Source organism: Grampus griseus, assembly GCF_964374135.1.
Source record: "Grampus griseus genome assembly, chromosome: 14".
In the NCBI taxonomy this organism is placed as follows: Eukaryota; Metazoa; Chordata; class Mammalia; order Artiodactyla; family Delphinidae; genus Grampus; species Grampus griseus.
The window spans coordinates 88,303,670-88,330,038 of record NC_139008.1 but is presented as its reverse complement, the minus strand read 5'-3'; the positions used below and the strand labels follow the sequence as shown (position 1 = coordinate 88,330,038).

The 26,369-nt window shown below is 60.1% G+C and overlaps 4 protein-coding genes across 9 annotated transcripts in view; 1 reads left to right on the top strand and 3 right to left on the bottom strand.

Moving 5' to 3' along the window:
• The window catches only part of ZBTB46 (zinc finger and BTB domain containing 46), a 34,039-nt gene extending 30,082 nt beyond the window's left edge, over window positions 1-3,957 (top strand). The window contains exons 3-4 of the mRNA XM_082671670.1: window positions 1,634-1,809; window positions 3,525-3,957. Coding sequence (XP_082527796.1) covers window positions 1,634-1,809; window positions 3,525-3,899 — 551 coding nt within the window. The 3' untranslated portion in view covers window positions 3,900-3,957. The remainder of the gene's footprint in view (window positions 1-1,633; window positions 1,810-3,524) is intronic.
• Window positions 3,958-6,989: 3,032 nt separating this feature from the next.
• Window positions 6,990-10,606, bottom strand: SLC2A4RG (SLC2A4 regulator). 6 transcript variants are annotated; one of them, XM_082671326.1, is made up of 8 exons: window positions 10,373-10,606; window positions 9,958-10,082; window positions 8,931-9,040; window positions 8,260-8,438; window positions 8,088-8,188; window positions 7,762-8,002; window positions 7,583-7,674; window positions 6,990-7,494 (listed from the first exon to the last, which is right to left on the bottom strand). In XM_082671326.1, the coding sequence occupies exons 1-8, from the start codon at window positions 10,481-10,483 to the stop codon at window positions 7,383-7,385; spliced, it is 1,071 nt and encodes a 356-aa protein (XP_082527452.1). In that variant the 5' UTR covers window positions 10,484-10,606; the 3' UTR covers window positions 6,990-7,382. The 6 variants fall into 6 exon arrangements, with proteins under 6 accessions (XP_082527452.1, XP_082527453.1, XP_082527454.1 ...); XM_082671327.1 differs by having other exon boundaries at window positions 8,088-8,176; XM_082671328.1 differs by having other exon boundaries at window positions 7,762-7,999; window positions 8,088-8,176.
• A 730-nt stretch (window positions 10,607-11,336) lies between these two features.
• LIME1 (Lck interacting transmembrane adaptor 1) lies at window positions 11,337-12,533 on the bottom strand. The gene is made up of 3 exons (XM_082671095.1): window positions 12,352-12,533; window positions 11,918-12,267; window positions 11,337-11,819 (listed from the first exon to the last, which is right to left on the bottom strand). Exons 1-3 carry the CDS (start codon window positions 12,512-12,514, stop codon window positions 11,535-11,537), a joined length of 798 nt encoding a protein of 265 aa, XP_082527221.1. The 5' UTR covers window positions 12,515-12,533; the 3' UTR covers window positions 11,337-11,534.
• A 1,495-nt stretch (window positions 12,534-14,028) lies between these two features.
• On the bottom strand, window positions 14,029-26,148 carry ZGPAT (zinc finger CCCH-type and G-patch domain containing). Its single transcript, XM_082671014.1, has 6 exons — window positions 25,248-26,148; window positions 16,252-16,385; window positions 15,876-16,031; window positions 15,098-15,217; window positions 14,603-15,011; window positions 14,029-14,458 (listed from the first exon to the last, which is right to left on the bottom strand). The coding sequence occupies exons 1-6, from the start codon at window positions 25,829-25,831 to the stop codon at window positions 14,320-14,322; spliced, it is 1,542 nt and encodes a 513-aa protein (XP_082527140.1). The 5' UTR covers window positions 25,832-26,148; the 3' UTR covers window positions 14,029-14,319.
• Between the last annotated feature and the right edge of the window lie 221 nt (window positions 26,149-26,369).

Here is a 26,369-nt window from a genome sequence, read left to right as displayed (position 1 = left end):
ATCGGTCATGAGCTGTGATGGGGTCCGCACAGCCGTTTTGCGGCCGTGATGGCCTCCCCTGGTGAAGCTGTCTGGCCTGCGCGTGGACAGGGGTCATCCTGGGCGGTGTGTCCCTGGTGCCTGCCATCCGTGGGTGCGGGAGATGCCAGAGTGAGAGCTCTTGGGTCCATGAGAATGGCCAGGCTCCTGGCAGGCCCTGCAGACGGCCTCACTGACCCGTGTTCTGGAAGATAAAGAAATCTGGTTGCTTGATTATTTAGGCACCCTTTAAGATGTCTCAGGAGAAAATGTACGGCTTGTTTAAGAAGCAAAATAAAACGTTACACCCAGTGTTGCCTGGTGTGTTTCAGGGATGGAGGCGCAGAGTGAGTGCCAACCTCTCGATGCTCAGGGGACCTGGGTGCGTCCAGGGCCTTGGGCTCCGTGTCACTGCAGTGCACCTTCCAGTTGGCACCATTTCTATGGCGACCTGCCCGGGGCTGGGTCTGAGCACCGGAATGGATTGGAGGCCTGGGGCACGCTTCACGCTTCGCGGAGATGGCGGCGAGGGCCCTGCCCCCGTGTGATGTGCGGGGTGGCCCGGGGTTGGGGGAGCTGGGCAGGATGGAGCCGTCCCGTCGTTTGTGCAGCGGCCCGGCCGGCTCCCTCGAGTGAGAGGGGTCGGCTTGGGTCACCTTGGCTTCCCCGGCTTCTCTGCACGCCGTGGGCTGGGTCACTTGCAGCCTCTGTTTTCTTGCTTCCCTCTGGCACTTCCGGGGGCAGCTGTGGGCGTCGCCGGGGCCCGGCAGGCACGGACCCTTCGTGGGGTCTGACCGGGGCTCCCGCTGCTGCTGTGCATTCCTCCCCCTGCCTGCCTTTGGCCTGACCGTCGGGACCCTTGGTCTGTCCCCTGGGTGCAGGTGCTGGGGTGTGGCCGGTGAGCGCTGTGGGTGGGGTGAGGGCTGGGTCCGCTTCCAGAGGCCCGAGAGCAGACATGGCCCCGGGCTCCCCACCCGGACGAAGTGCTGTCGAGCACCTGGGGGCTCCCAGCAGCCCTGGTGAGCTGGGGACGACCAGCCCGGGAGGCCTTAGGGCCGAGTCCTCGATGGATGCCCCTAGGCTCAAGAGGGGGTCACTGTGGTGTCCGCGGGTGCTCGGCACAAAGGGCGTCACTCGGGGTGAGCTGCCCAGTGCCCGGGGGCCTCACAGAGCGGGACTGACCCCACGGACCCCAACCCCTGAGCTCCCCCAGCCCCCTGGAATGTGGCCCCGGCCCGGGGGCCCAGGGTATCCCCGAAACATGGGGAGGGACAGCTTGCTGTGCATCGGGGGCTGGTGGCCTCTCGCTGGGCCGTGTCCAGCAGGTGGCACCCCTGCCCTGGCTGCGCCGTGCGGACACGTGGACGGGGCGGAGACGGGTCCGCGCTCCCGTGTCTGTTGATTCCGCGCGTGCACTCGTGTGTTTTAGGGGCTGACACGGGAGGTACTGGCTGATGTGAGAAGCGTGCTTTCTTAGAACGTGGGAGCAGCCCTCTCTGCTCTGGGCCAGGCTGACTGGAGGCTCTCGACCCCCAGCCCCACGGGACAGCCGAGCGCGGGCGGTGGGTGGGCTGTGCAGGGTCCGCAGGCTGACCGGCCGCCACCTGTCTTGCAGTGAATGAGTTCACGGTCATCAGGAAGAAGTTCCGCTGCCCCTACTGCAGCTTCTCGGCCATGCACCAGTGCATCCTCAAGAGACACATGCGCTCCCACACGGGCGAGCGGCCCTACCCCTGCGAGATCTGCGGGAAGAAGTTCACGCGGCGCGAGCACATGAAGCGGCACACGCTGGTGAGCGGGCGCAGGGCCGCGTGGGGCCGGCATGTGGCTAGTGGGGGCTCGGCGTGGGTCAGCATGGGGTCATCATGGGGTCAGCGTGCGGTCAGCGCAGGGTCGGTCCAGGGCACGCTCTGCATGGGGCTGCGGTGTCCGGGCAGGATGGGGCCCTGGGCTGTCCAGGATGCCACGGGAAGCCCTGAAGTGGGGTCCGCCCGGCAGTGGGAAAGACCAGGACAGCGGGGAGGCACCCCAAGCCCACATCCCTCCTGAGCAGCTCTGCCCCCGGCCCCAGGTGCAGAAGGGCAGGTGAGCACATCGCCCCGCAGCCCCACTCCTCAGCTTCCCCTTTGGGACCCCCTCTGCTCCAGCCCGGCCTCTGCAGGTGCTCCCTAACCTGCCAGGACCCTGCCCCTGCCCCCCGGCTCCTGCCACGTGGCCACTTCCTCCGTGCCCCACCCTGCAGTTGCCGTGGGACCCTGGCCTCTCTCCCCAGCAGCCCCTGGAAGGTTCTGACGGCCTGGCTCGCAGCTCAGGAACAGGTGCTGCACAGATGAATTTGCTTGGCCAGGAAGTAATAGAAAAGGTCACCCTTGAAACAGGGAGGCAGATTCATCAAAACACAGCGTGAGGAACTCTTGGGTGGGTGAGAAACGAGGGAGGCCAGGCGGCTGGGGCATGGGTGGGGAGAGGACGCTGGGGTGATGTCATGAGTGAGGGGGCCTCAGGGCCACACGGGCTGGGCCGGACCCCCGCAGCACCCTGATCCTCTGACCAGCAGGAGGGGTGGAGGGGCCACATCCCTGCGGCGAGGGGGGCCGAGGCGAGACCTCAGGGGTGGCCCCAACGGGGTGAGCCACGCGAGGGAGCGAGGGACAGCCCACGGCCAGGGCTGCCGCACTGACCATCATCCCCCCGCACTGACCGCCATCCCCCCTGCACTGACCTTCGTCCCCCACACTGACCATCGTCCCCCACACTGACCACCGTCCCCCCGCACTGACCGCCGTCCCCCACACTGACCGCCGTCCTCCACACTGACCGCCGTCCCCCACACTGACCGCCGTCCTCCGCACTGACCGCCGTCCCCCACACTGACCATCGTCCCCCACACTGACCATCGTCCCCCCGCACTGACCATCGTCCCCCCACATTGACCATCGTCCCCCCTTACTGACCGCTGTCCCCCCGCACTGACCGCCATCCCCCCGTCCCCCCGCACTGACCATCGTCCCCCAACACTGACCATCGTCCCCCCGCACTGACCGCCGTCCCCCACACTGACCACCGTCCCCCACACTGACCGCCGTCCTCCGCACTGACCGCCGTCCTCCGCACTGACCGCCGTCCCCCACACTGACCATCGTCCCCCCGCACTGACCATCGTCCCCCCACATTGACCATCGTCCCCCCTTACTGACCGCTGTCCCCCCGCACTGACCACCATCCCCCCGTCCCCCCGCACTGACCATCGTCCCCCAACACTGACCATCGTCCCCCCGCACTGACCGCCGTCCCCCACACTGACCACCGTCCCCCACACTGACCGCCGTCCTCCGCACTGACCATCGTCCCCCCGCACTGACCATCGTCCCCCCACATTGACCATCGTCCCCCCTCACTGACCGCTGTCCCCCCGCACTGACCGCCATCCCCCCGTCCCCCCGCACTGACCATCGTCCCCCAACACTGACCATCGTCCCCCCGCACTGACCGCTGTCCCCCCGCAGGTGCACAGCAAGGACAAGAAGTACGTGTGCAAGCTGTGTAGCCGCGTGTTCATGTCGGCCGCCAGCGTGGGCATCAAGCACGGCTCGCGGCGCCACGGCGTGTGTGCCGACTGCGCGGGTGGCGGCGGGGCCGGGCCCCTGGATGGCGGCGGCGCCGAGGGCTCTCCTGAGCTGTTCGCGGGCGACGGGCCGTACCTGGAGGACCCCGAGGACCCACGCGGCGAGGGCGAAGAGGAGCTGGGCGAGGACGAGGACGACGTGGGCCTGGCCCCCGAGGACGCACTACTGGGGGACGACAGGGAGGTCGAGGACTCGCCGCGGGGGCCTCGCAGCCCTGCCGGGGGCACCGACAAGGACTTCACCTGGATCTCCTAGGCTGGGCCGGGCACTGGGCCGCGGCCGCCCCCGCCTGCGTGCGCCCCGGGCCCCCTTCACCTGCTCTCCCCCACCCCTCGAGGACACCCGGGGCTCATAGGCGGGCGCTGCCCCAGCGAGTGGGGCTGGGGACGCGCGTGGGGCGGGTCTGAGCCCAGGGAGAGCCCTTGTCACCTCCCCCAGCAGGGGCGCGGGGCGGGCATCAGGGGTGCCCAGGACGCACCGGTCTGGCGTCGGACGCGCCGTGACGTGTGGTCCGGAAAGGGCCAGCGCTGGCTGTGGTCCCAAGTGTGGCCCCGAGGCCCGGGTCCGGGAGCTGTTAGGAGAGTTCTCCTCACCCCGGGCCTGTCCAGGGCCGAGTCCCCCCGCCTCCGCTCCCCCTTCTCAGCAGTGGGGTCACTGCTGGCGGCTGCCACTGCCCCCGCCCTCGAGGGCTGTGCCGTCCGGTGGCAGCCTGCGAGATCCAGGTCTGGCGTCCAGAAAGCCCCGCGGGCCCCCGCCTCTGGGCTTTGGTGCTCAACACACAGCAGCAGCCGACCTCGGCCCGGGTGCCCAGGTGCTACCCACCCCCGAGGCAGCTGGGCAGGGGGCCCAGGTGCTACCCCCCCCCCCCGAGGCAGCTGGGTAGGGGCCCAGGTGCTCCCACCGTAGGGGCCTCCTCTTTCTTTGTGTGCACTTCTCTGGGCCGGCTCGCCCCTCCGCCCCTCCCGTCCTGCCGTGCCCAGGCCACTCCTGCTGACCGCTCCGGGCGGCTTGCCTTCGTTGCTGCTCACGCCGCCTGCGGGGGCCGCCCCTCCCCAGGTGCTCGGGCCCCAGTTCCGTGAGTAGCTAAGGAAACTGAGGCTGGCACGTGACGTGGTTCTGTTTGGCGTTACCTTTCCCGCTCGACCACACTCGCAGACGTGTCTTTCCTTTGGTTTCTTCCCAAGCCCCCTCGCCGTCTTTTAAACACGCTTATGACCCCTTCTCTATCTTTTTTCTGAGAAGCCGGGGTCCCGCCGTGTGCTGTGAGGACACTGTGGGCCCAACCCCGGCCCGTCTCCCTTTCAGGCTCATGGCACGTACATTCCATCCCCTCCACCCGCCTCGCTTGGGAGCCGCTGCGGGACACCGTGCCAGGGCCCCTTGGGTGCTGAGCTAGAGCCGAAGGAGGCGCTGGCTTCTCTCCCCACAGCCTGCAAGCCGCGTGGCTCTACTGCATTTCTCCGGGCCCATCCACGCTTTCTAGGTGGAGAAAGGCAAACCCACAGAACCCTCCTTAGTAAGTGGCTGGCTGCGTGGACACGGACGGGTGCTGTCCTTGAAGCCCTGCCCGGGGAGGAGTCGCAGCGTCATTTTCTGTTTTGCCTTGTTTTAAACATAGCCACCTTTCTCTCAGTCGGAAGAGGGCTGCCCTCCCATCCTCAGCTGGGGACGCTGCGAACTCCTCAACGCCGGCATACTTAGGGAAGGGCCGGGCCGGGCCGGGGGCAGGAGCCCAGGGCAGGTTGGGGTGCCTCCGGGGCCGGTGCCCCGGTCTGCCTTTCACAGTGGGGCTCCCCACTGTGTACCTTTCCCCCACTTTCTAACCCCTTTTATAAACAGACTTACTTTCTTATCAAATGCGTTTGGAAACCAGACCTTTGCTGCCAAGCGTCTCTGGGTTTTGTACGGGGCCACCTCTCAGCCCGCCGCCCGCGCCCCGGGCCACCTTTGCGCCACACTCAGGACCTGCTCACTCCCGCTCTGGACCGTCCTGGCTGACTTTTAACGGGGCCCTCAGTGCCACAAGGGCATTTTCTTCCTCAAAACAATACCCTGGAAAACCGAGGGTCCCACCTCCCGCCCCCGAGCCCCGTGTGTTCACTATTCTCGTGTGCGGTTAACTCGAGAGCTGGATTTCAGAGATGCAGGCGAACACATCGCCTCCAGAGGCGTGGAGGGAAAGACGTGTAACGAAGGTTTCTTTTTTAACGTGATCTTTTTTTTTTCCCAAATCAATGTTTAAACTAATAAATATTTTTTTATGAAGCGGAAAAGCGTGTAGATCACATCTCACATTTTGTACCTTTCCGTCTGTGTGCGTCTGTGTTTGGTGTCTGCAACGCCGATGTGGGACGCGGTCCATCAGGCGGCAAGGTCTTTGGGGGTGGGGGAGGGGCGGGGAACCAAGATTTTGTATCAAGCTCTGGATCCTGACCGGGTTGTATGCTTGAACTCTGGGTTTGGGAACAGTCACAACACTGCCAGGACTGGATAGGGACCTCAACTGAAAGAACACAGCTACTGCTTCCAACTTTGCACATCTTCCTTTTTAAAAAAGAGAACTCTGAAAAAATGCAAAAACTGGAACTTTTTGCAATATTATATGAAAGATAATCTTATTTTCGCTCATTCTGTGACATGTGCAACTCTTAAGAAAGCCATACTTAATGGTGTTTTTATTTTTTAGACCCTATATTGTGTTTTGTATGTGGCCCTTTTTAGAACTACTTGTAGTGAGGGCGCTGTGTGTGTGCTTTTCTTAAATATTTATTTTTTCAACATGCTTTCAACCTGTCAACACAAACAAAACAGAAAAAGGGCAGTGTTTGAAGACTGTTGATTTTTTTCTGGGGATAATCTATATTATATCGACTTTCTATGAATTATTATAAACCTGTGTTTGTACTGGAGATGCGTTTCATATTGGGGGCGTCTTTTGTAACTGGTCAGTGGGGCATCACGGCCGTCGCCTGCGTCCCCGGAGCCGCCAGAGGCCAACAGCGCCTCCTCCCTAGTGGTCCTGAGATTTGTCCGCCGGGCGCACTCCGGGCCCGCCTGTGCGTCTCCTTTCTGTGACGGGATTAGTTAGACTTTCTTGCAAAGCGATCACTTTCAATAAACTGGGAAATTGCTGCTTGAGCAGATGCCTCATGTGTGTTTCAGACAGCATCTCCTCCTCCGGCCTCACCCTGGGCAGAGGGGGCCAGAGAGTAACCCCCACCCCCAGCCCTCTGTGGCCTGGTTGCTGGCCTCCTGTCTGCCCACCGCCATCCCTGCCCATGGCGGGGTCCCGGCTCCGTGTCCCTCCCCCCAGGAGGCAGACACAGCTTTTGGAAAAATCCCGAATCTTTAATGTTACTCCTCGCCTGGTTCAGCCCAGACGTGAGACACCTGAGCTTGGCAAACACGGTACAAATGTGCACCCGGGCCCTCAAACAGTCAGATTAAGTGCGGGCAGGGGCGCCCCCTCCCCGACACCCCTCAAAGTGCATCGAGGACGGCCCCATGTGGCCCCAAAGCGGGGCCCGTCAACCCCTGACAAGTCCAGGGCCGACAGGTGGGGGGCGGCCACCCCTGGGGACCCCAGGCCAAGGGGACAGCTGTGAGGTTTGGCTTTAGTGCAAAAGGCCAAGAGGCTGGTTTCTTCAGAGGCACTTTGAGTGGTGGGGCCCGGGCCCCCCCCACCCCCCGGGTTAGAAAGAAGACCCTGCAGCTAGGAGAGGCCCCGGCGGGCGGGGCTCAGTCCAGGAAGCGCTGGCAGGCCTTCTTCCAGCGGCAGGCCGTGCACCACAGGTCCCGGTGCTCCACGCCATACACCTTCCGGCACTTCCTGGCGTCACCTCGGGGCTTCCTGGGGGACACATGGGGGGCATGGGGTGCTGTCGGGCCGGGAGCCTCCTGCCCGGTGCCTTCCCCGGCCCCTTCACACACACACGCACCTCGGGTTGGCACCGGGCTTGGCGGGCAGGGCGGGCGCGCAGGCCCTGACCGGGATGGGCTGTGGCTCCGGGTGGACGGGTGCCAGGCAGCCCTGAGAGGAGACACCGCTGTGGCCTCGCGCCCCTCCAGAGCCACCCGAGGCCTCACCCACCTGGCAAGCGGGGCCACTGGCGCACACCTGGGGGGCGGGCAGGGAGCTCAGCACCGGGGGTGGGGGCAGGGCGGGCGGGCGCAGCAGGCTGGGCAGGGCCGGGGGCTCCAGCGGCTCCAGGCGGGGGAAGGCGGGCGGCGCGGAGGCCGTGGGGGACCCCGGGGTCAGGCCAGACAGCCCATCGGTCAGCGAGTCCACGCCGACATCCAGCTCCGTGTAGTAGAAGTCCTCCTCGCCGTCGCTCTGCTCTGGCTCTGCCTGCCGCCTGCTGGGGGGCGGGGGGTGGGGTGCGAGCTGACGCAGGGGCCTGCCTGGTGCCCCCCGCCCCTCCCCCACCCCCGGCCCCGCCGCACCCCAGGTGCACCAGACGGATGTGTCTCTGCATCCCTGACGCCGAGCTCAGCACCTTCCCGCAGCGCTTCCACAGACACTGGAACAGCCCCTGCAGCGAGCTCTGGGTGACAGGGGGCGGTCAGCCTCGGCGCCCCCCACGTCCACCCCGCTCCAAGGGCTGCCCTGGCTCACCTTCCTCTTCCTCAGGGCAGGCTCCCCGAACAGGAAGTGGGCTGCCTCAGGTGGCAGCGGGGGCGACGGGGTAGATGGAGAGGACTGGTCACTGGCCGGGCCCCAGCCCCCATCCCCGCTGCTGCCGCTGCTGCCCGGTGGCCGCACCGGGGCCTCCCTCCGAGACTCCAAGCTGGCCTCTGCGGACACACACACCGGTGCCGGCATCAGGACTTTTGGGGGCCACGGTTGTGCTGCAGACGCTGCTGGCTACGAGTCCCTGAGTGCAAAACCTCCGCCTGTTCACCTGTCCACAGGTGAGCCTGGAGGGCAAAGAACCTCTTGGAGGAGGTAGTGGCCGGGAGGAGCTGACCACGGCAGCCCGGGGACGAGCCTCTCCAGCACAGAGAAGGAAGACCAGAAGAGCACGGGGTGGGGAGCTGCCTGGCCAGCCAGGTGGAGATGGACAGGTCACGGAGGCCTGCAGGCCTGGGGCACTGCAGCTTTGGCCGCAGGGAGGGGCCGTGGGGGTCCTGATGTCGCTTTAGGCCTCAGGAGATGGATGCACTTAGAAGATGGCATTCCAGGTGAGCGGCTCTGCTTGCCCCACAGCAGCTTGTAGGGTCCTGGAGGGACAGTGGTCCTGAGCCCTGCCGGAACCCCCCACCCCAAGCCAGGCCTCTAAGTCTCACCTGTGCTGAAGGCTACAGCCGGGGCCCCCAGCAGGAGGGGGCTGGTGGACAGGCTTGTGAGGGCTGCAGCAGCCATGACCTCGTCCAGCCGGGCTTTTCCTGGGGGGGCTCTGGAGCAGATGGGGATGGGGGGTGGAGGGGTGGGTAGGGCCCAAGAAGTACTCCAGGCCCGTCCCCGTCCCGGCACACGTGCAGGCCTGGGCACGTGTGTGCACCCAGCTCCCTCACTCCAGGAGCCGGGCAGGAGGCCCAGCTCCACCTCCAGCTCGGGTTGCCGAGCTCCAAATCCCCAGGAACCACCGGGAACAAGCCTGGGCTGGGGTCTTTCCAAAGCCCGACTTCTCTGCAGCCTGGGCTTTGTTCCACCGTGGCTCCTTCAGACCCTGCTGCTGGACAGGGGTCTGAGGCCCCGCCGGTGGGGCCAGGCCAGGCCAGCCCTCCCCGCAATCACACATTAACCAGGGTTGTGCAACAGCAGCTGCGGGCCTAGCGCCAGACCTGGGAGGGCGGGAGCAGCCAGCAGCCAGCAGCAGCCAGCGGAGCCTGGGCTCCAAGCACAAGCGGGTCCCTGGGCCCCAGCGGGCAAGGCCAGGGCCCGCCCCCGCCTGCGCAGCCAGCCCGGGGTGTCAGGCACCTGGGAGGGTTTCTCTCTCTGCAGACAGAGCTGGCGAGACAGCCATCAGGGGCCCCGGGATGCCTGGACAGTCGATTCCACGCGGGCCTCACAGCCTCCTGGGCACAGAGGCTGACAGGCGCCCCCTCCCAGTTCTGCGCTCTGGCTCTCAGGGTTTGGGGAGGAACAAGGCATACTGATACATGGGTCATTTCTGCTTAACTCCTCCAGGGCTGGAGAGCCGAAAGGCAAGGACAGAAACCCAGTTCAGGATGCTGACCTGCCCTCCACCGAGGCGCCCCTCGCAGGGGTGGGGTCTGGAAGGCTCCAGCCCGCGCCCCATCCACCACCCCTGCACACACAGGCGTACGGGTGCACACGCCCCCTCGGCCTGGCACGCGAACCCCGGCTCACCTATACCCTGGCACCGGGATGTGCGCCGACGGCGTCGGTGGCCCCGCCGCCCCCGCCCCCGGGGCCCCGAGGTCCGCGGCCCGCGGCTCCGGCTCCTGCGGCAGCGCGAACTCCACGGCAGGGCCCTGCGGACGCGGCCGGCTCAGCGCGGGCAGCGGCCGAGTCCCCACCCCCACCGCCAACCCGACCCGATGGTGCCCGCCCCCAAACTGGCTGCGGCCGGTGCGGCCCCGCCCCCGGCCCCGCCCCCGGCCGCCGCGGCGGGAAGCGCTCCGGGCGCCGGCCCAGCCCCGCCGGACCCACGGACACGCGCGGCGACGCGCCGCCCCCGCCCGCCCCGCCCCGGGGCCCAAAGTTCGTGCAGCCCGACGCCATCTTCGCAGCGGGAACTTTGTCGGCGCCCCCAGCCCGGTACCTGCGGCGGCGCGGGCACCGACACGGGCGCGGCCGCGGGGTCCCGGCCGGCGGCGCGGAGTGGGGGGCGCCCGCAGCCCGGGCCGGGCGCCGGGGGGCGCTCGGCCTCCATGGCCGGCCGGTTACCGAGGCTGCAGCGGCGAGGGCGGACGCTCCGGACGCGGCCCCGGGCCGGGCCGGGCTGGGCCGGGCTGGCCGGGCCACCGACCCCCGCCCTCGATCGGCCGCCGCCCGCGCCGCGCCGCCCGGAGGCTGCCGGCCGGCCCCGCCCCCTCCTCGCGGCCCGAGGCCCCGCCCGCCCCGCGCCCATTGGACCGCCCCGCGCCCATTGGACCGCCCCCCCCGCGCCCATTGGACCGCCCCGCGGCCACACCCCGCCCCTGGCCGGCTGCTCCCGCGCTGGCCGCTCCCGCGCCGCTCCGGGAGGGGGCCCGGCTCCTGGCGCCCGCCCGCCCGACGGCCCCCGCCCCGGCGCCCCCGTCGCCGGGGCGGGCCGGCTTCCTCGAGGGATGCCCCTGCGCGAGCTGCCGGACCCGGGAGGAGGCCGCGTCTCCTTGGCGGCCTTCCCGGGAGCAGGTTATTCTTTAACGCACGACTGCCCACCTCCCGCGCCCCTTATGTAACTCCAGGGGCTGGGTGGCGGAGCCTTCCCTGTCGTTCAGGGTTCAGGTCCCACCTTGGGGTAGCCACCCTGTGGGCCGGCTCACCGCTCGGAGGAGCCCCTCGGCCTGAGGACCGCCCGCCAGGGCTTGCCTCCCTCCCCACTCGGTCTTCTGAGCCCGACCAGCCGGCGGCCCCAGGTGACAGGGCGCAGGTACCCAGCACCCCCAGCGGGAGGAAGCCCATTCCCAAGGAGAGGTTTTCACTCCTTCCAGACGCCACCCCGCCAAGCCTCCCAGGCTTTCAAGAAGAGCAGGCTGAGGTATAGCAGTGTTCATGCTCCCTGAGCTGGGGCTTTATTGAGACCCTGCCCTAGAGAGGACATGGCAGCCAGGACCCTAGGGACCCCATAGGCTGACAGCACTGCTATCCGGAATTCGTGCTGTTAGCCGTGTGTGGGGGAGGGGACTCTGTGGGAAGTGAGGGGTCGCACCCCACTCTGGAGGAAGGATCATCTGTACCTGGGTGTTCAGGGCAGAGGGGATGAAGACCCCTCCCCAGGCTTAGACAGGAAGCAGGGGGTCTCCATGCCCTGCACATGTCCTCTCCTGGTAGGAGTTGGAGCTGGGGGGTTCCAGGTGCCCGGGGGCCTCCGTCCCCTGGATGCTCTCATACACGTTTTCCAGGAGGCTCTTGTCCACGCCCAGGCCCCTGAGAGGGAGGACCTCGTAGGCCAGGTCCCTCCCCAGAGCCAAACTCGCTTCCCCACCCTTGGGGCCTGGCTGGTCTGTGGAAGGTCCTGGGTCCCTCCTTTTAGGCCTGCTGATCCTGGAATACAGGATGTCCACCTGGAGAGAGGAAGCCAGTCCAGGGAGGGCTCAGCACCACCCGCTCGGCCGAGGATCTGCCCAGTCCCGCCCACCCTACCTCACACCCTTCACTTCACCTGAGCAGCTGGGGTCGCCTCAGCTTTCCCGTGCTCCAGGCCTCGGGGGCCCCTATCTGTTCCCTTGAGCTTCTGGACACACGCATACTCAGCCCCCACGGGTCTGGCCTCGGGACCGGGCCTGGCACAGCTGCTGGTCAGCTGTGCCCCTGCCCACACCCCAGAGGTGACTGCCAGCCCGGTCCTGGGGATGGCAGCCAGCCCCACGTTGGAATAGGTGGCCTCAGGGCCGGTGGAGGGCGTGACCAGGGGCAGCTCCTGGTGTGGGAAGGCTGCCGGGGGCCTGGACGTCGTGCCTCTGGACGCCTCCAGCCATTGTGGGCGCAGATCCATGCTGGCAGGCTGTGGGGCTGAGGGTGGGGGCAGGGCAGAGATTACTTAGGGGTCCGGGGACGCCTGCCCGCTGCTAGGCCCCAGCCCTTCCACCAGCTCACCTCTGCTGCAGAGCCAGCTGCGGTGCAGCTCGTGCAGTCTGGTGTCCGACTTGCCGAGGGAGCAGTGGTAGGGTCGTCTCAGCAGTGACTGGGGGCAAGGAAGGCTGGCCGGTCCCCTGCTGGCCGCAGGGACACCCTGGCACTCAACCGCTTCTGCTGGCATTACACTGCTCTGTGGCCCAGACAGCTGCCTCTGTGCCCGCTTCCTGGGTGCAGGAGGGTCATCAGAGCGGGGAGGCAGAGGTGCGGGTCAGAGGCGTCGGCCTCCGGTCCAAGGCCAGTAGGGACGGACGGACGTGTGTGTGTGTGTGTGTGTGTGTGTGTGTGTGTGTGTGTGTGTGTGTGTGTGTGTGTGTGTGTGTGTGTGTGTGTGTGTGTGTGTGTGCGCGCGCCTTGTGCTGCCGGAAGGTCCCCCACCCCGTGCTCTGACTCAGCACACAGGAAACCCCAGGGCTCAGCAGCCCCTCTCTCCTATGGAGGCCGAGGGGACACAGCCTCAGCGCCTACCCTCCCGCCTCTGCGCAGGGGCTGCTGGTGAGGGGTGAGGCATGCTCTGTCTGGCCCCCATGAGGACCTGAGTTGGCAAAGATGACTCAAGTGATGTCCAAGCACGGCCAGTTGAGGAGGGGCAGGGCAGCTGGGACCTGGCCAAGGCCCCACTGTGGTCACTGAGGCCAAACCTGAGAGCCGGGGAGGCCCCCAGGTCACACCCCAGGCTAGCAAGCCACAGGCCACAGACTCACCTACAGCCATGTCCTGCCCAGGCATGGCTCCTGTCCAGGTGATGCCCCCTAGCTGTCCACTACAGAGACTGACCCCCTGGGAGGCTGGAAAGCTGGGGGTCAGCAGGCAGGAAGGGCTGCTTTGGACACTGACCACCCCACCCCTGGCTCTCCATCCCTCCCCTCCAACTGCCCCTGCCATCGGACGTCCGCTTCCTGGAGTCCTGGCACAGGTGCCGGAGGTGAGGGGCCAGCAGCGTGGAGCTATCTCCGAAAGTGGGGGCCAGTCTGCTCAGACCCAGGGAGTGGGCTTTCCTCACCAGAGGGCCCAGGTCCCAATGCCCTGACCTGGTAGGGCCCATTCAGCACCTAGGGTGGCGGGCAGCTTGGGCACCTCGAGCCGCAAGGCCTCGTGTCGCCCTTGGCCCAGCTCCCCACCTAACTTCCTGCCCGTGCACCACGCCGCGTCTTCCCACGCAGCCGCCACGGCAGCCTCACCCACCTGCCGTGGCCCTGCCTGGGGCCTAGACGGGGCTTGACAGGGGTGTGCTGCGAGCTGGTGCTGATCGGAGGCCCTAAATCCTGTTGTCTCCACCCACGATGCAGTGGGTGCATGTGGGCGACAAAACAGGCGGGCACCGACCCAGGGTGCCAACACCCCCCGCCCCACCGGGTCCTCCTGCCTCGATAACGGCGCTCCCTCTTGGCCCCGCACAGCCACGGTCTCCTTCCATCACTGCAGCACCGGGCTCACCTGTCTATGGGTGTCAGGCAATGTGGGGGGCACCCTAGGCTGTGACCGCATCTGGGAGAGCAGCAAGGATGCCCGTCCTCCCGGACCCTCTGCCTCTGGGCAGGGTGCTGGGCAGCACCCTCATTCAGGACCCCTCCAGCCCAGCCCCGTGACCCGGTGCAAAAACCCCTCCTCCTCAAAGTCCCCACAGCCAGCCGAGCCTCCACTAAAAGACACTGCAACAAAGTCACTTTAATGTCCTTGCTCAGGAGACAGCCCAGGACACTGGCAGGTGGGCTCAATGGTCAAGGAAGTGTCAGGAAGGGACCTGACAGGGACCCCTGCAGCCTGTCTCCTCTCAGCAGTGGCCACATGCCCGAGGCCGGCAAGAAGGCCAACTGTGAGGGCTGGCCCCTCTTCCGGTGGCATTCTAGCTGTCGAGCGACAGCTGGTCTTCCTGAAGGCAGCGGGAGCCGGGGTCCCTGAGCTCTGTCCACGCCACGTGTCGGGGCCCTAGAACTCGGTCATCTTCTTGTGGGTGTCCGCCTTCCTCTGTTCCCTCTGCAGGCCCGCCTCCTGGGCCCGGAGCTGCCCCAGCTGCCGCTGGGCTCCTGCCAGCTTCTCCTGCAGCTGGGCTGCTGTCACGCTGTGCCTGGGGAAGGGCCCGCCATTCAGCACTGCCCATCATCCTCCAGCCCCTCCTCAGATCTGGCCCGCCGCCCTCAGGTCGGGGCGAGCTCTCACCCAGGCACCACGGGCAGGGGTGCGGCATGGCTCGGGCAGGGCCCACACGTACCGGCCAGCATTGCGGGCAAGGGCCTCCTGGATGCCCCGGATGGCTCGCTGGGTCTGCTCGATCTTCTCCTCCGTCTGGAAGAGCTGCAGGCTCAGGGCGCGCTTGGCACTCCTGCTGGCGTGGTACACCTCCTCGCCACTCCTCCTTCCCGGGGGCGCCACCCCCGCCTCCAGGGCCCCGGGGGCCCCGCCTTTCAGCTTCTCGTTCAGGAAGTCAAACACATTGCGAGACGGTGGGCGGCCCCTAGGCCCACCCCCTCTGCCCCGGCATTTTGGGGGCCTGCTGGCGCCAGCCTGGCTGCCCCTGGTCCTCTTCTGCAGGATCTCCGCACACTGGTCCAGCGACTTCCCTCGCGGCAGCACCACAGCGTGGATGGGCTCCACCCGGCCCTCCGCATGCCGGCCCAGACCTGGGGGTACACCGAGCTGGCACTGCCACTGGACTCTGGGGCCGTGCTGAGGGAGCCCTTCACCCCCCCGTGCAGCACACACTCACCCTTGCCAAACTCATAGCCCATCTTGGCGAGGAGTCTGGAGCCAATGCCCCGCGTGTGCACCTCCCAGCCGGCGAAGGCGGAGCTGCAGGTCCCGGGGTCAGCAGCAGCAGGTTCCACCACTGCAGGCATCAGAGGGCAACAGCTTAACCCAGCTGGATACGGGGCATCCTGGGCTCCGGCCAAGGTTAGCCCAAGAGCTCAGCTCTGGGCCAGGGCCAATCCCCGGCACCCCTGGCTCCCTGCCAGTTGCCCAGGGCTGTGTGGTGAGCACAACAGGCAGAGCCTGTGGTGGAGCCCAGCCCTCTCCACACTTCAGGGTCACAGCCTGGTCACGTGGTGGCCCCCATCCTATTCCCTGGAGGTGGGTGCTGCCGTTCCCTTAACAGAGAGCAGTACTCGCCTCTACCTGGCGGCTCAGTCCTCCCCTCCATCAGCATGGACAACTTGGCTAACAGATCCCAGGCGGACACCCCCCTGGGGGAGGGCCAGACACTGCTAGCCAGTTCCTCTGTCCACCCGCCAGGTCCCCATGCCCTGCAGGAAACCGTCCCTTCCTGTGCGTCCCACCTACTCCTGTGGCTCGCGTGGGACTGTCATCATTCTGGGTTTCTGCATCTGTGGGTCTCCGGACCTGCCCCAGACCCATCACGCACCCTCTCATCTCCCCTGCCCGCTGTGGGGGCCTCGCGTCTGCCCCCTGCCCCAAGTGCGTCCTCGTACTGACCACAGTATGGGACCCTGCCAGCCAGGAGCCTCTCGGGGTGGCAGCAGCCATACCTCGAGCATAGCTGGGGTCGTCCACGTCACTGCCGTCTGAGTCAGAGGAACCTGCGGGCTCCATGCGCAGCGGGGGCAGGATGCTGTCCCCCTCCACCACGGCCTCTTTCAACAGCAGAGAGTCAAATTTGACCGTGTAGTAGCCACTGTCCACATCTGGGGGGGCACAGAGGCAGCAGGGCAGTGGCCTTAACACATGGAAGGAGCCACTCTGGAAGCTGGGAGCAGGGCGGGGCCAAGGCGGGGCCTTGCTCCTCTTGGGCGTGGGGTGGGATCCCAATGCCCAAACAGAGGAGTTGTTGGGCAGGACTAACATGTGACACACGGGGAGGGTTCCCAGAAAGGACCCCATCAGGGAGGCCCCAGGCAGCCTCACCAGTGATCCGCGCTGGGTGCCAGAGGCCATCCTGCCGCTTGGCCAGACACGCAGAGCCGGCCTGCAGGGAGCTCAGGTCCGGGTCTTGGAAGGGGCGCAGCTCATCCACAGAGACCACCTGCCCATGGGAGAACCTGCAGAGAGGGCCATAGGGATGCAGACTCAGACACGGCCACCAGGGCCCCGTGAGCCGGGAGAATCCCGTCTACCTGCCTGGACACCGCCTGGACAGGAAGGATGGACGGGGAGACAGACACACACATCTATATACATATCTGCTGAACACGTGTGTACAAAAATATGACACACACACCCATGCACACATGTACACACATCCACTGAACACACACGTGTATAAACATGCACACAATACACACCCACGCGCATATACACTGAACACGTGTGTACAAACAACACCCACTCACACGTGCACACACAATATACACTGAACACATACGTACGCATGTATGCACACAACCCATGCGCACATGTGCACACACACACATCCATGCCCATACATGCATACGTATACACACACACGCACAACACACCCACACATTTATGCGTGCATGCACACATGTGCACAAACACACATGTATGTGTGCATACATGCACGCGCACACAAGTATGCACAGGCACACATATACTCATGCACACGTGCATACACACACACACACAAACGCGTGCACATATAGGTACACACAGTATACACACTCACCCACACACGTATGCAATGTACATGCACACACGTGTGGACGTGTGCATACATGTGTACATGTGTGCGTGCATATGTATGGACACACACACTTGTGCTTGTGCTCTCACTCTCAGGATGGGCCTGGGTACCCTGAGGAAAAGATGCTTCCAGTTTCTCCCCAGCCTTCTGGGCTAGAGTCATGTATACACAGGCACACACATGGCTGGTAGACATCCTTGTGAAGAGAGCTCCCCGGCGCCTCTCCACCAGATACAACAGGTCATCAAGGCAAGTGTGTCTGCGTGCTCTCACAGGACTGAGTCCTCCCCAGCCAATTAGAAAGAGCTGTTGTAACAGTGCTGCCTTGACTTCTAGATGTCAGTGAAACAGTGAAACCAAAATGAAAACCGGGAGAGAGGAGGTGGGGGAGGAAGTGGGAACATAGGGCTGCAACCTTTAACTTTGCCAAATAAAGACATGAAGCAACCACGCACACATCTCCTGCTGTGCCCCCATTTCAAGGAGGAAGCGGTTCTAAGCCCATGAGAGTAAGTGAAGACAGGCACTCGCTCCGGACACACAGCCAGCCCTGCCGTGGCTGGCCTCCTAGGTGGAGTCCATGGGGAGAAAGGAGGGGAAACAAGGCATTTCAGTCACCTTCCAGGAGCAAACAAAGGTGGCCTCGGATGCCTCCCTGGCGGGGTTCTGGCCAGTTCCTTCTCACCCCTGACTGTCCTCAGGCCCCCAGGGTACCACCAACGGCCAGTGGCACCAGCAGCTGCAAAACTGGCCCACGTGTCCTACAGTGGGCACAGTGGTTGAAAAGCCCTCTTCAACCGAGGAAAGATGCCCAGACTCGGTGAATTTGGCCAAACACCCCTCAACACACCCAGACACTACAGACACCACCAACTAAACCTCCCTGCAGGAATCTTTGGTACTCTTAGAAGCCCTAAAATTTGGTGTCTCCCTTAATCCAGCAAGCGCTTCTAGGGAATGACCCTAAAACAACAATAATGAAAGTATGTAAGGACTGAGCCAGAAGGATGTGACCCAAACACGAAAGATTTGGAAATAACCTAAGTTCCCAACCATGGGGAGTAGTTAACGGCGTGTCCATGAAACAAACGTCAACCAAGAGCACAGGCAGCCTGATCAATGGAACGAAGTGCACCCAGGAAGAGCCTCTCATACAACAAACTTCACGCAGGACAGGGGAGGCGTTACCCATGAGGCAGGAGAACACACACTGCGGATTTCATAAGGAGAACATTAAAAATTGGTTCCCATACAAAAAACCCCAACACCACCCCACTCGATCATCTGCTTCACAACATTCACGAAAATACACTCCAGAACAAGTAAAAACTTGAACCAGAAAACGAGCATTTAGAATGAGTATACACCACAACTCAGTTCGGTTTATCCCAGGAATGCAAGGGTGGTTCAACACATGAAAGCCATTCAATAAAACAGAGCACATTAATAGAAAACTAGCACGTCAACCGATATACAAAAGATACTTGAAAAAATGCAACACCCTTGCATGTTAAAAACACTCAGGGGCTTCCCTGGTGGCGCAGGGGTTAAGAATCCGCCTGCCAATGCAGGGCACACGGGTCTGAGCCCTCGTCTTGGAAGATCCCACATGCCACAGAGCAACTAAGCCTGTGTGCCACAACTACTGAGCCTGCGCTCTAGAGCCAGCGAGCCGCAACTACTGAGTCCACGTGCCACAACTACTGAAGCCCGTGCCCCTAGAGCCCGCGCTCCACAAAAAGAGAAGCCACTGCAATGAGAAGCCCGCGCACCACAACAAAGAGTAGCCCCCTCTGGCCGCAACTACAGAAAGCCCGTACACAGCAACAAAGACCAAATGCAGCCAAAAATAAATAAATAAATTTAAAAAAAACAACCAAAACAACACTCAACCTGATAAACAGCAACTATGGAAAACCCACAGCTCACATCACACTCAGTGGTGAGAGACTGGGTGCTTCCCCCCTAAGATCAGGAACAAGACAAGGATGGCTGCTCTCGCTACTTCTATTCAGTGTAGTATTGGAAGTTCTAGGCGGAGCAGTTAAGCAAGAAAAATAAATAAAAGCCATCCAAATTGGAAGGGAAGAAGCAACAGTGGGCTTCCCTGGTGGCACAGTGGTTAGGAATCTGCCTGCCAATGCAGCGGACACAGGTTAGAGCCCTGGTCTGGGAAGCTCCCACATGCCACGGAGCAGCTAAGCCCGTGCGCCACTACTGGGCTTGCGCTCTAGCGCCCGCGAGCCACAATTACTGAGCCCGCGTGCCACACCTACTGAGGCCTGCGTGCCTAGAGCCCATGCTCCACAACAGGAGAAACCACTGCAGTGAGAAGCCCGCGGACCACAATGAAGAGTAGCCCCCTGTTCGCCGCAACTAGAGAAAGCCCGAGAACAGCAACGAAGACCCAATGCAGCCAAAAAAAAAATTAAAAAAAAAAAAGAAGCAAAAGTACCTCTATTTGTCAATGACATAACTGTATATATAGAAAGCCCTAAATAATCCAGAAAAAAATCCTATTAGAGCTAAAAAATGAATTTGATAGTGTTATAGGATATAAGATCAACATAGAAAGATCAGTTGCATATTAATACACTATAAATGCACAATCTAAAAATGAAATAATTTCATTTACAGCAGCATGAAAGTGAATAAAATACTTAGAAATAAATTTAACCAAGGCTTGTGAACTACAACTACAGAACATTGCTGAAAGAAATTAAAGACGACTTACATAATTGGAAAAAGATCCCATGTTCATAAATTAGAAAACTTCATATTATTAGGATGGCAATACTACCCACATTGATCTACAGATGCAATGCAATTCCTATCAAAATTCCAATCTTCTTTTACACAGAATTGGACAAGCTGATTTTAAAATTCATATGGAAATGGAATGGATCTTGAATAGCCAAAAGAATCTTTGAGAAGAAGAAAAAATGTTTGAGGACTATGTACTTCCTGACTTCAAAACTTACTACAAAGCTACAGTCATCCAAACAGTATGTACTGGCATAAACACATCCAGTCCATTGGTGTGGACCAATGAACTGGATGAGAGAACCCAGAAATAACCCCTCACACACATCAGTCAGGTCTCGTCAGGGGTGTCATGACAATTCAATGGGGAAAGAACAGTTCTTTCAACAAATGGTACTGGGAAACTGGATACCTACATGCAAAAGAATGAAGCTGGACCCTTACACCATTAGAGCATGTGATTTACAAGGGAAATTTTCAACAATATTTTATATCAAAATAGAATAAGTTATATGAAATATTGAAGGAAAGTAATACGAGATAAGAATCTTATACAGTAAGTCCCCTACATATGAACCTTCAAGTTGCGAACTTTCAAAGATGCAAATGTGCCACTGCATGCCAGCTGTTGTACTGTACTACTGTACTTCTCAAGGTACTGTAAGATTTAAAATGTTTTATTTTTTGTGTTATTTTTTATATATTACTTGTGTGAAAAGTACTAACAGCCTATTACAGTACAATACTATATAGCTGATTGTGTTTGTTGGGTACCTAGGCTAACTTTGTTGGACTTATGAACAAATTGCACTTACGAACGCACTCTCAGAACAGAATTCGTTCATATGTAGGGGACTTAATGTATTCAACAAAACTGCTCTTCCAGTATAAAAGACACAAACAGAACCTAATCAACATGTCAGATCTCTGAAAACATTATTCCTGTGAGCCCTTCCTGAAGAACCTACCAGAAAACGAGTCTCATACAACCGAAATGCTAAAAAGACCCCAACAGATCGAATGATGGTAAGCATGAAATGCAAAGGTCCCTCTAGAACTAAGGTTGGGAGTAAAAGGGAAACAATGGCTGTAACGGCCACAAGATCCAACAACGCAGGTCTAGTGCAATCACAAAGACAGAGGGAGAACGTGGGTAGTAGTACGTGTAAAAATGCTTTTAACAGTTTTCAATCATCATAATGGAAGAATGAATGAATGTTATTCTGAGTGTCCTGTGTGTGTAAAATGGGATAAAACAAATTAATTATGGGTCCTTTGGAGCCCATCATTCCCTATGTCCTTGAGAACCAGAGTCCTGGCATAAAGAAGGAAATACGGATGTGATCCAGAAAAGATTAAGTAGAAACACTGCAATCCTTAATTTGAATTGAAAATATCAGTATAAATTCACAAAGTATTTGTCCTTAAAAACATAAGTATGTGGTATGGGTACATATACATTAACATGTACATTAGTGTGTGTCCACCTGTATTTCCTAGGTCCGTCTGCTAAAAAAGCCTACAGCAATGAACCAACTAGCAGCAAAGTACATCCCAGTGCCCCCACTGTGGGTTGTGAAATACCATCTCCCATTAAAAGAAACCAGGGCTTCTTGGAGACTTGGGTGCCTTCAGGTCTGGGGTAGGAAGAATGCAGATGACTGTGGGAAACCGTGACTCCTGGGGCTGTGTCAAAAGGATGTGGGAGCCAACCTGAAGAAGCTCCCACTTGACAAGGGTGAGACAATTTGAGTCTCAATAAAGATAAGAATCTGGGCTTCCCTGGTGGCACAGTGGTTGAGAGTCCGCCTGCCGATGCAGGGGACACGGGTTCGTGTCCCGGTCCGGGAGGATACCACATGCCGCGGAGCGGCTGGGCCCGTGAGCCATGGCCCCTGAGCCTGCACGTCCAGAGCCTGTGCTCCACAAAAGGAGAGGCAACAGTGAGTGGCCCGCGTACCACAAAGAAAAAAAAGAAAAAGATCAGAATCTTCATGGACTGAAATTCATCAAATATATTTAAATCCATCAGTCCATATGGATATTAAATATTTTTTAAAAGCCAATTTTTCACCTCAGGATGAAAGAGAACCAATTTGCTATCTTGGAAACCAAGGAAACAAAACAGAAAAGTCCGGCGTTACCCTGCCTTTTCCATATGATCTGTACCACTAGATAGCCAAATTGTATACAAGGAAAGGCATCTCTCTATAACGTTCGGCTAGTAAATGAACTGACAGAATTAAAGAGCTCTTTTTTGCAATCCACACTGTATCAGTGGATCTCGGCGTTGAGCACCGTTGGCAGCTATACATCAGGTGCCTCCTGACGAAAGCACAACACCTAGAGACATGCCCAACTGGGGGTCCTGAGTGTGACCAGGTCCCTGGATCCAGATGCCAGCCTGCGGTGAACACAGGAACATGCTGGGCTGCACCAGGGCGGTCGGTGACAGTCAAAGGGTCTGGTCCTTCAACAGTGAAACTGTGAGGCCAGGAAAGGCAGGGGTAGGGGGGCAGGGTGCAGACTCAGCAGCCTTAAAAAGCGAGCAAGATTAAACTACAACGTTTACACCCGGCCGCACCTGAGTGATAAGCAACAAAGAATACAAGGAAGTGATTATCATAAAAGTCGAGACAGTGCTTCTTTTTGGCAGAGGGAGAAGGCTGTGTCTGGGCTGAGGCAAACAGAGGGGCTCGTGGGGTAATTGGCAAATTTGTAGTTTTGATCTGAGCAGCGAGTACTAGGATGTTACAATGATTCCTCATGCTACTTCTTTACTTCCTCTGTCTGATTTTATTTTACAATAACAAGATAAAAATTTGAAGTTCACTGTGTCCTTACTACATGTTAGCTACTGTTCAATATTCTTTTACTTCTATTAACGCATCCCGTTCTCCCAACAACTGCGAGAGACATCCTCATCTCTGTTTTTACTGATAAGGACATTGAAACAGAATGATGAAGTTAGAACAAAGGTACGAAAAAATGCTCAATCTTGCTAATAATCAAGGAAATACAAGTTCAATCAAGATCACCTCCCCAGCTCTCAGTGGGCACGAATTCGCAAGTAAGAGAACGTGACCGAGGGTGACTACGGAGCAGACCAGGGACTGGGAACCGTACGGCGCACAAGGACAGAAAATGCGCGTGTTCTCCACACTGCTACACACCGGGGACATTCTCACCAGGGATGAAAGATGTGCACTAGGATGTTCACAGCACGTTGTTTGTAATAAATAACAACTGGGAAAATGGACTTCCCTGGTGGCGCAGTGGTTGAGAGTCCGCCTGCCAATTCAGGGGACACAGGTTTGAGCCCTGGTCCGGGAAGATCCCACATGCCGCGGAGCAACTAAGCCCGTGCGCCACAACTACTGAGCCTGTGCTCTACAGCCCACGAGCTACAACTGCTGAGCCTGCGTGCCACAACTACTGAGCCTGTGCTCTACAGCCCGTGCTCTGCAACAAGAGAAGCCACAGCAATAAGAAGCCCGTGCACCTCAATGAAGAGTAGCCCCCGCTCACCTCAACTAGAGAAAGCCCGCGCGCAGCAATCAACCAATAAATTTAAAAAAACAAACAAACTGGGAAACACCAGGAGACAGAATAAAATGTGGCATATTCATGAGGACAATAACACAGCAGTTAAAATGCACAAAATATTTCTATAAACACCAACGTGGACTTTTCTCACAGACACGCTGAGAAGAGCTGCAAAACGAAGCACCCTGCATGCTAACCACGTAATCAGAAAGTAAAGCACAAACACGTCCTATTCACAGGTACACGTGTCTATAGAGGTCTCACGTGTACCAGAGGGAAACACACCACAGATGTGCCAACGAGCCTCCCAAGAAGGGGAGGGGCTGCGACAGAGCAGTGGGCCACAGGGTGCTTCAACACTATTTTATCTTTAAAATAAAATTTTAAATAAGTAAATTTTAAAAATCCAAAACAAATGCAAGAAAATAACTATCAGACCAGGGTGGTGGTGAGGGGCATGTTCGTGGGCTGCATGGGTTGGGCCTAAAGCTGACAGAAGGCAGCAGCTGAGACCACGGCAGAGGGGAGCCGGCCCGTCTCAGAGCCTGGCTGCCTGGGAGGCCCAGCGACCACAGCAGCCTTACGGCCTACCTGGCGGGCCTGCTGCCAGGTGAGTTAATACGCGTGAAACCCTCGGAACAGTGCCTGCCCAGAAGACGCAGCACAGGGACACGTTAGTTCTCATCACCACACAGCACATGGCACAGGGATGGGGAGGAACCCTCCGGAGGGACCAGTGGCAGAAAGGATGGAGGGCCCCCTCCTCTGCTCCATGACTGTTTGCTGAGGATAGGGGCGCACCCACCCTGTGGAAGCTGGAGGAGGCTTATGACTGATTTGTCGTGCACTTCCCTGTGTGCACGCTACGCCTTTCACAAAACTTACAGGGAATGAAAGGAAAAAAGGGGGAAATGTAGCAAGTAAGACTTAGGGCCCAGCAAGAATCTATAAAGGAATAAGACAACGGAAGAACTAAAGGAAGTTACTCTGGACTATTGGCTAAAAAAGAAAATCATCTATTGGAAATCTCGATAAGTATTCTTTGCAAAGAAAAAGTAAAAAGAAGCAAAGTTAAAGTCATGTGCTTAAGCAAAAAGCAACATCATTACAACTGTGGAAATTTGAATACGAACAAAGTATTGCTGTTAAATTCTGTTAAGTGTGACGGCGACACGGAGATAGTTTTTAAAATAACATCCTTGTCACTCAGGTTAGGGTAGTATTCTGAACTATTTATAAGAGAAAGGCCAGTAATTTCTACAACTTGCTTTAAGGTAATCCAGAGGCAGGAAGAGTTGAAACAAGACTGGCACAATCTTGACAGACAATGACGCCTGAAGCTGGAGCACGGGCAACCTGTACACTACTCCCTCCAACTTCACATGTGTTTCACAACTTCTATAATCAAGTTTCTATAATAAAAGCAAATTTTAGGGCTTCCCTGGTGGCGCAGTGGTTGAGAGTCCGCCTGCCGATGCAGGGGACACGGGTTCGTGCCCCGGTCCGGGAAGATCCCACATGCCGCGGAGCGGCTGGGTCTGTGAGCCATGGCCCCTGAGCCTGCGCGTCCGGAGCCTGTGCTCCGCAACGGGAGAGGCCACGGCAGTGAGAGGCCCGCGTACCGCAAAAAAAAAAAAAAAGCAAATTTTCGAAGTTTCATTCTGAAGAATGAAACTGGTGATGGGGGCGGGGGGGGGGCGGGGGGGGCGTCCATTCTTTTCAACATCAGCCCTTGCATACTTCCTCATCTACCCAGGGAAAATCCAACTAAGCACCTAAACAAGGACACTGCTAGAAGAATCCCCTGTCCCCCACGGTCTCTTCTTGTCAGCACTCTGCTGGGCAAAGAAGCACAAAACTTCAAAGCCCAGAGGGCCCACCTAGCCCCTGATCCTGTGTGCAATCCACCCCCCCCCCGCGACCCCAGGGGCCCCGGGAACCCAGGCCTTACCTGCAGCTTTCCTGGAAACGGCACTTCCCCTCCAGGAAGAACGGGCAAGGCTTCAGGGACTTGTGAGTGGGGTAGAGATAGAGTACGCGCACGCCCGGAGAGCCATCATCCATCTCCTCGGTGCCCACGATCATGGCGTTGTGATACTCCAGGGTGCCCCAGGTACTGTAGTAGGGGGCGTTCACCTTCCTCCCACTCAGCTCTGCCCCGTCCTCGTCCTCCCCATCGTCCTCCTCCCGCCCAGGCTCCGTGGGTCCTGTCCCGGTCTCTCTCATAGGAACAGTCTCCAATTCTGCCTCGGGGGCTACTGGCACCTCCACTGCCTCAGCAATGGCCTCCTGGAAAGCCAAGTACTCAGCATCCTCCTGGGCTGGGCGCTCTCCATCCAGCGCCGCCAGCAGCTTGCTCTTCCTGACGGACACCAGGCTGGCCTCAGTGAGCTCGATCAGCTCCTTCAGGTCCCCCTGCAGCTGGCGCAGATCTGCCAGCTCCGAGGGATCCAGGCCAGTGCCCAGAGCCAGCTCCACCTGCTGCAGCTGCGCGTCGTAGGTCCGGAGGGCGGTCTGCAGGCTCTCCTCGTCCATCTTGCCGGGAGGGGCCGGGTTCCTGGGTCCTCAGAGGGGAGGCGTGGGAGCCAGAGATGCGGGGAAGAGAAGCCGGATGAACCCGGGACCGGCCGTCCCCGCGAGGCTAGTACTGAGCGCTGGCCAACCGCCGCCCTCGGCGGACAGCCTGCGGAACCGTCAACCGCCCTGCCTCCCGTTTGGGCCGAGAGAAGTTTCCACCTCCGAGAAAAAGAGCCAGAGCCAGCCCTTGGCCGCTGGCCCCACGGCCTCCGCTCCCTTCCCGGGAGCTGCCGTCAAGTTCCTCCGGGGTATCTGCGTCCCAGCCCGATGCCCCCGGCCGGGCCCACCCCCCGGGCCCCGCGCCGCCCGCCCCCGCTCGGCCTGCCACCAAGGGCTCAGTCCCAGTCGCCCAGACCCCCTCGCCTCCGGCCCTCCTCTGCGCACTCTCCCGGCCGCCGCCACAGACGGCCTCCCGGCCTCACCGGCCAAAGACGCCCCACGCCCGCTTCCGCCCCCGCAACCGACAGGCACTTCCGCCCGAGCGCCGCCGCCGCCG

What these genes read in the sequence shown, in the direction of transcription:
- SLC2A4RG (XM_082671323.1), bottom strand. Translation starts at nt 10,483, where the DNA reads ATGGAGGCCGAGCGCCCCCCGGCGCCCGGCCCGGGCTGCGGGCGCCCC. An exon ending in ATCCCGGTGCCAGGGTATAG is followed by an intron (nt 9,041 to 9,957) that starts GTGAGCCGGGGT and finishes CATCTGCTCCAG; the next exon opens with AGCCCCCCCAGGAAAAGCCC. An exon ending in CTGCCCTGAGGAAGAGGAAG is followed by an intron (nt 8,189 to 8,259) that starts GTGAGCCAGGGC and finishes CCTGTCACCCAG; the next exon opens with AGCTCGCTGCAGGGGCTGTT.
- LIME1 (XM_082671095.1), bottom strand. Translation starts at nt 12,514, where the DNA reads ATGCCAGCAGAAGCGGTTGAGTGCCAGGGTGTCCCTGCGGCCAGCAGG. An exon ending in CAGCTGGCTCTGCAGCAGAG is followed by an intron (nt 12,268 to 12,351) that starts GTGAGCTGGTGG and finishes CCCCACCCTCAG; the next exon opens with CCCCACAGCCTGCCAGCATG. An exon ending in AGGCGACCCCAGCTGCTCAG is followed by an intron (nt 11,820 to 11,917) that starts GTGAAGTGAAGG and finishes TCCTCTCTCCAG; the next exon opens with GTGGACATCCTGTATTCCAG.
- ZGPAT (XM_082671014.1), bottom strand. Translation starts at nt 25,831, where the DNA reads ATGGACGAGGAGAGCCTGCAGACCGCCCTCCGGACCTACGACGCGCAG. An exon ending in GCACCCAGCGCGGATCACTG is followed by an intron (nt 16,032 to 16,251) that starts GTGAGGCTGCCT and finishes GTGCCCCCCCAG; the next exon opens with ATGTGGACAGTGGCTACTAC. An exon ending in CGACCCCAGCTATGCTCGAG is followed by an intron (nt 15,218 to 15,875) that starts GTATGGCTGCTG and finishes TGATGCCTGCAG; the next exon opens with TGGTGGAACCTGCTGCTGCT.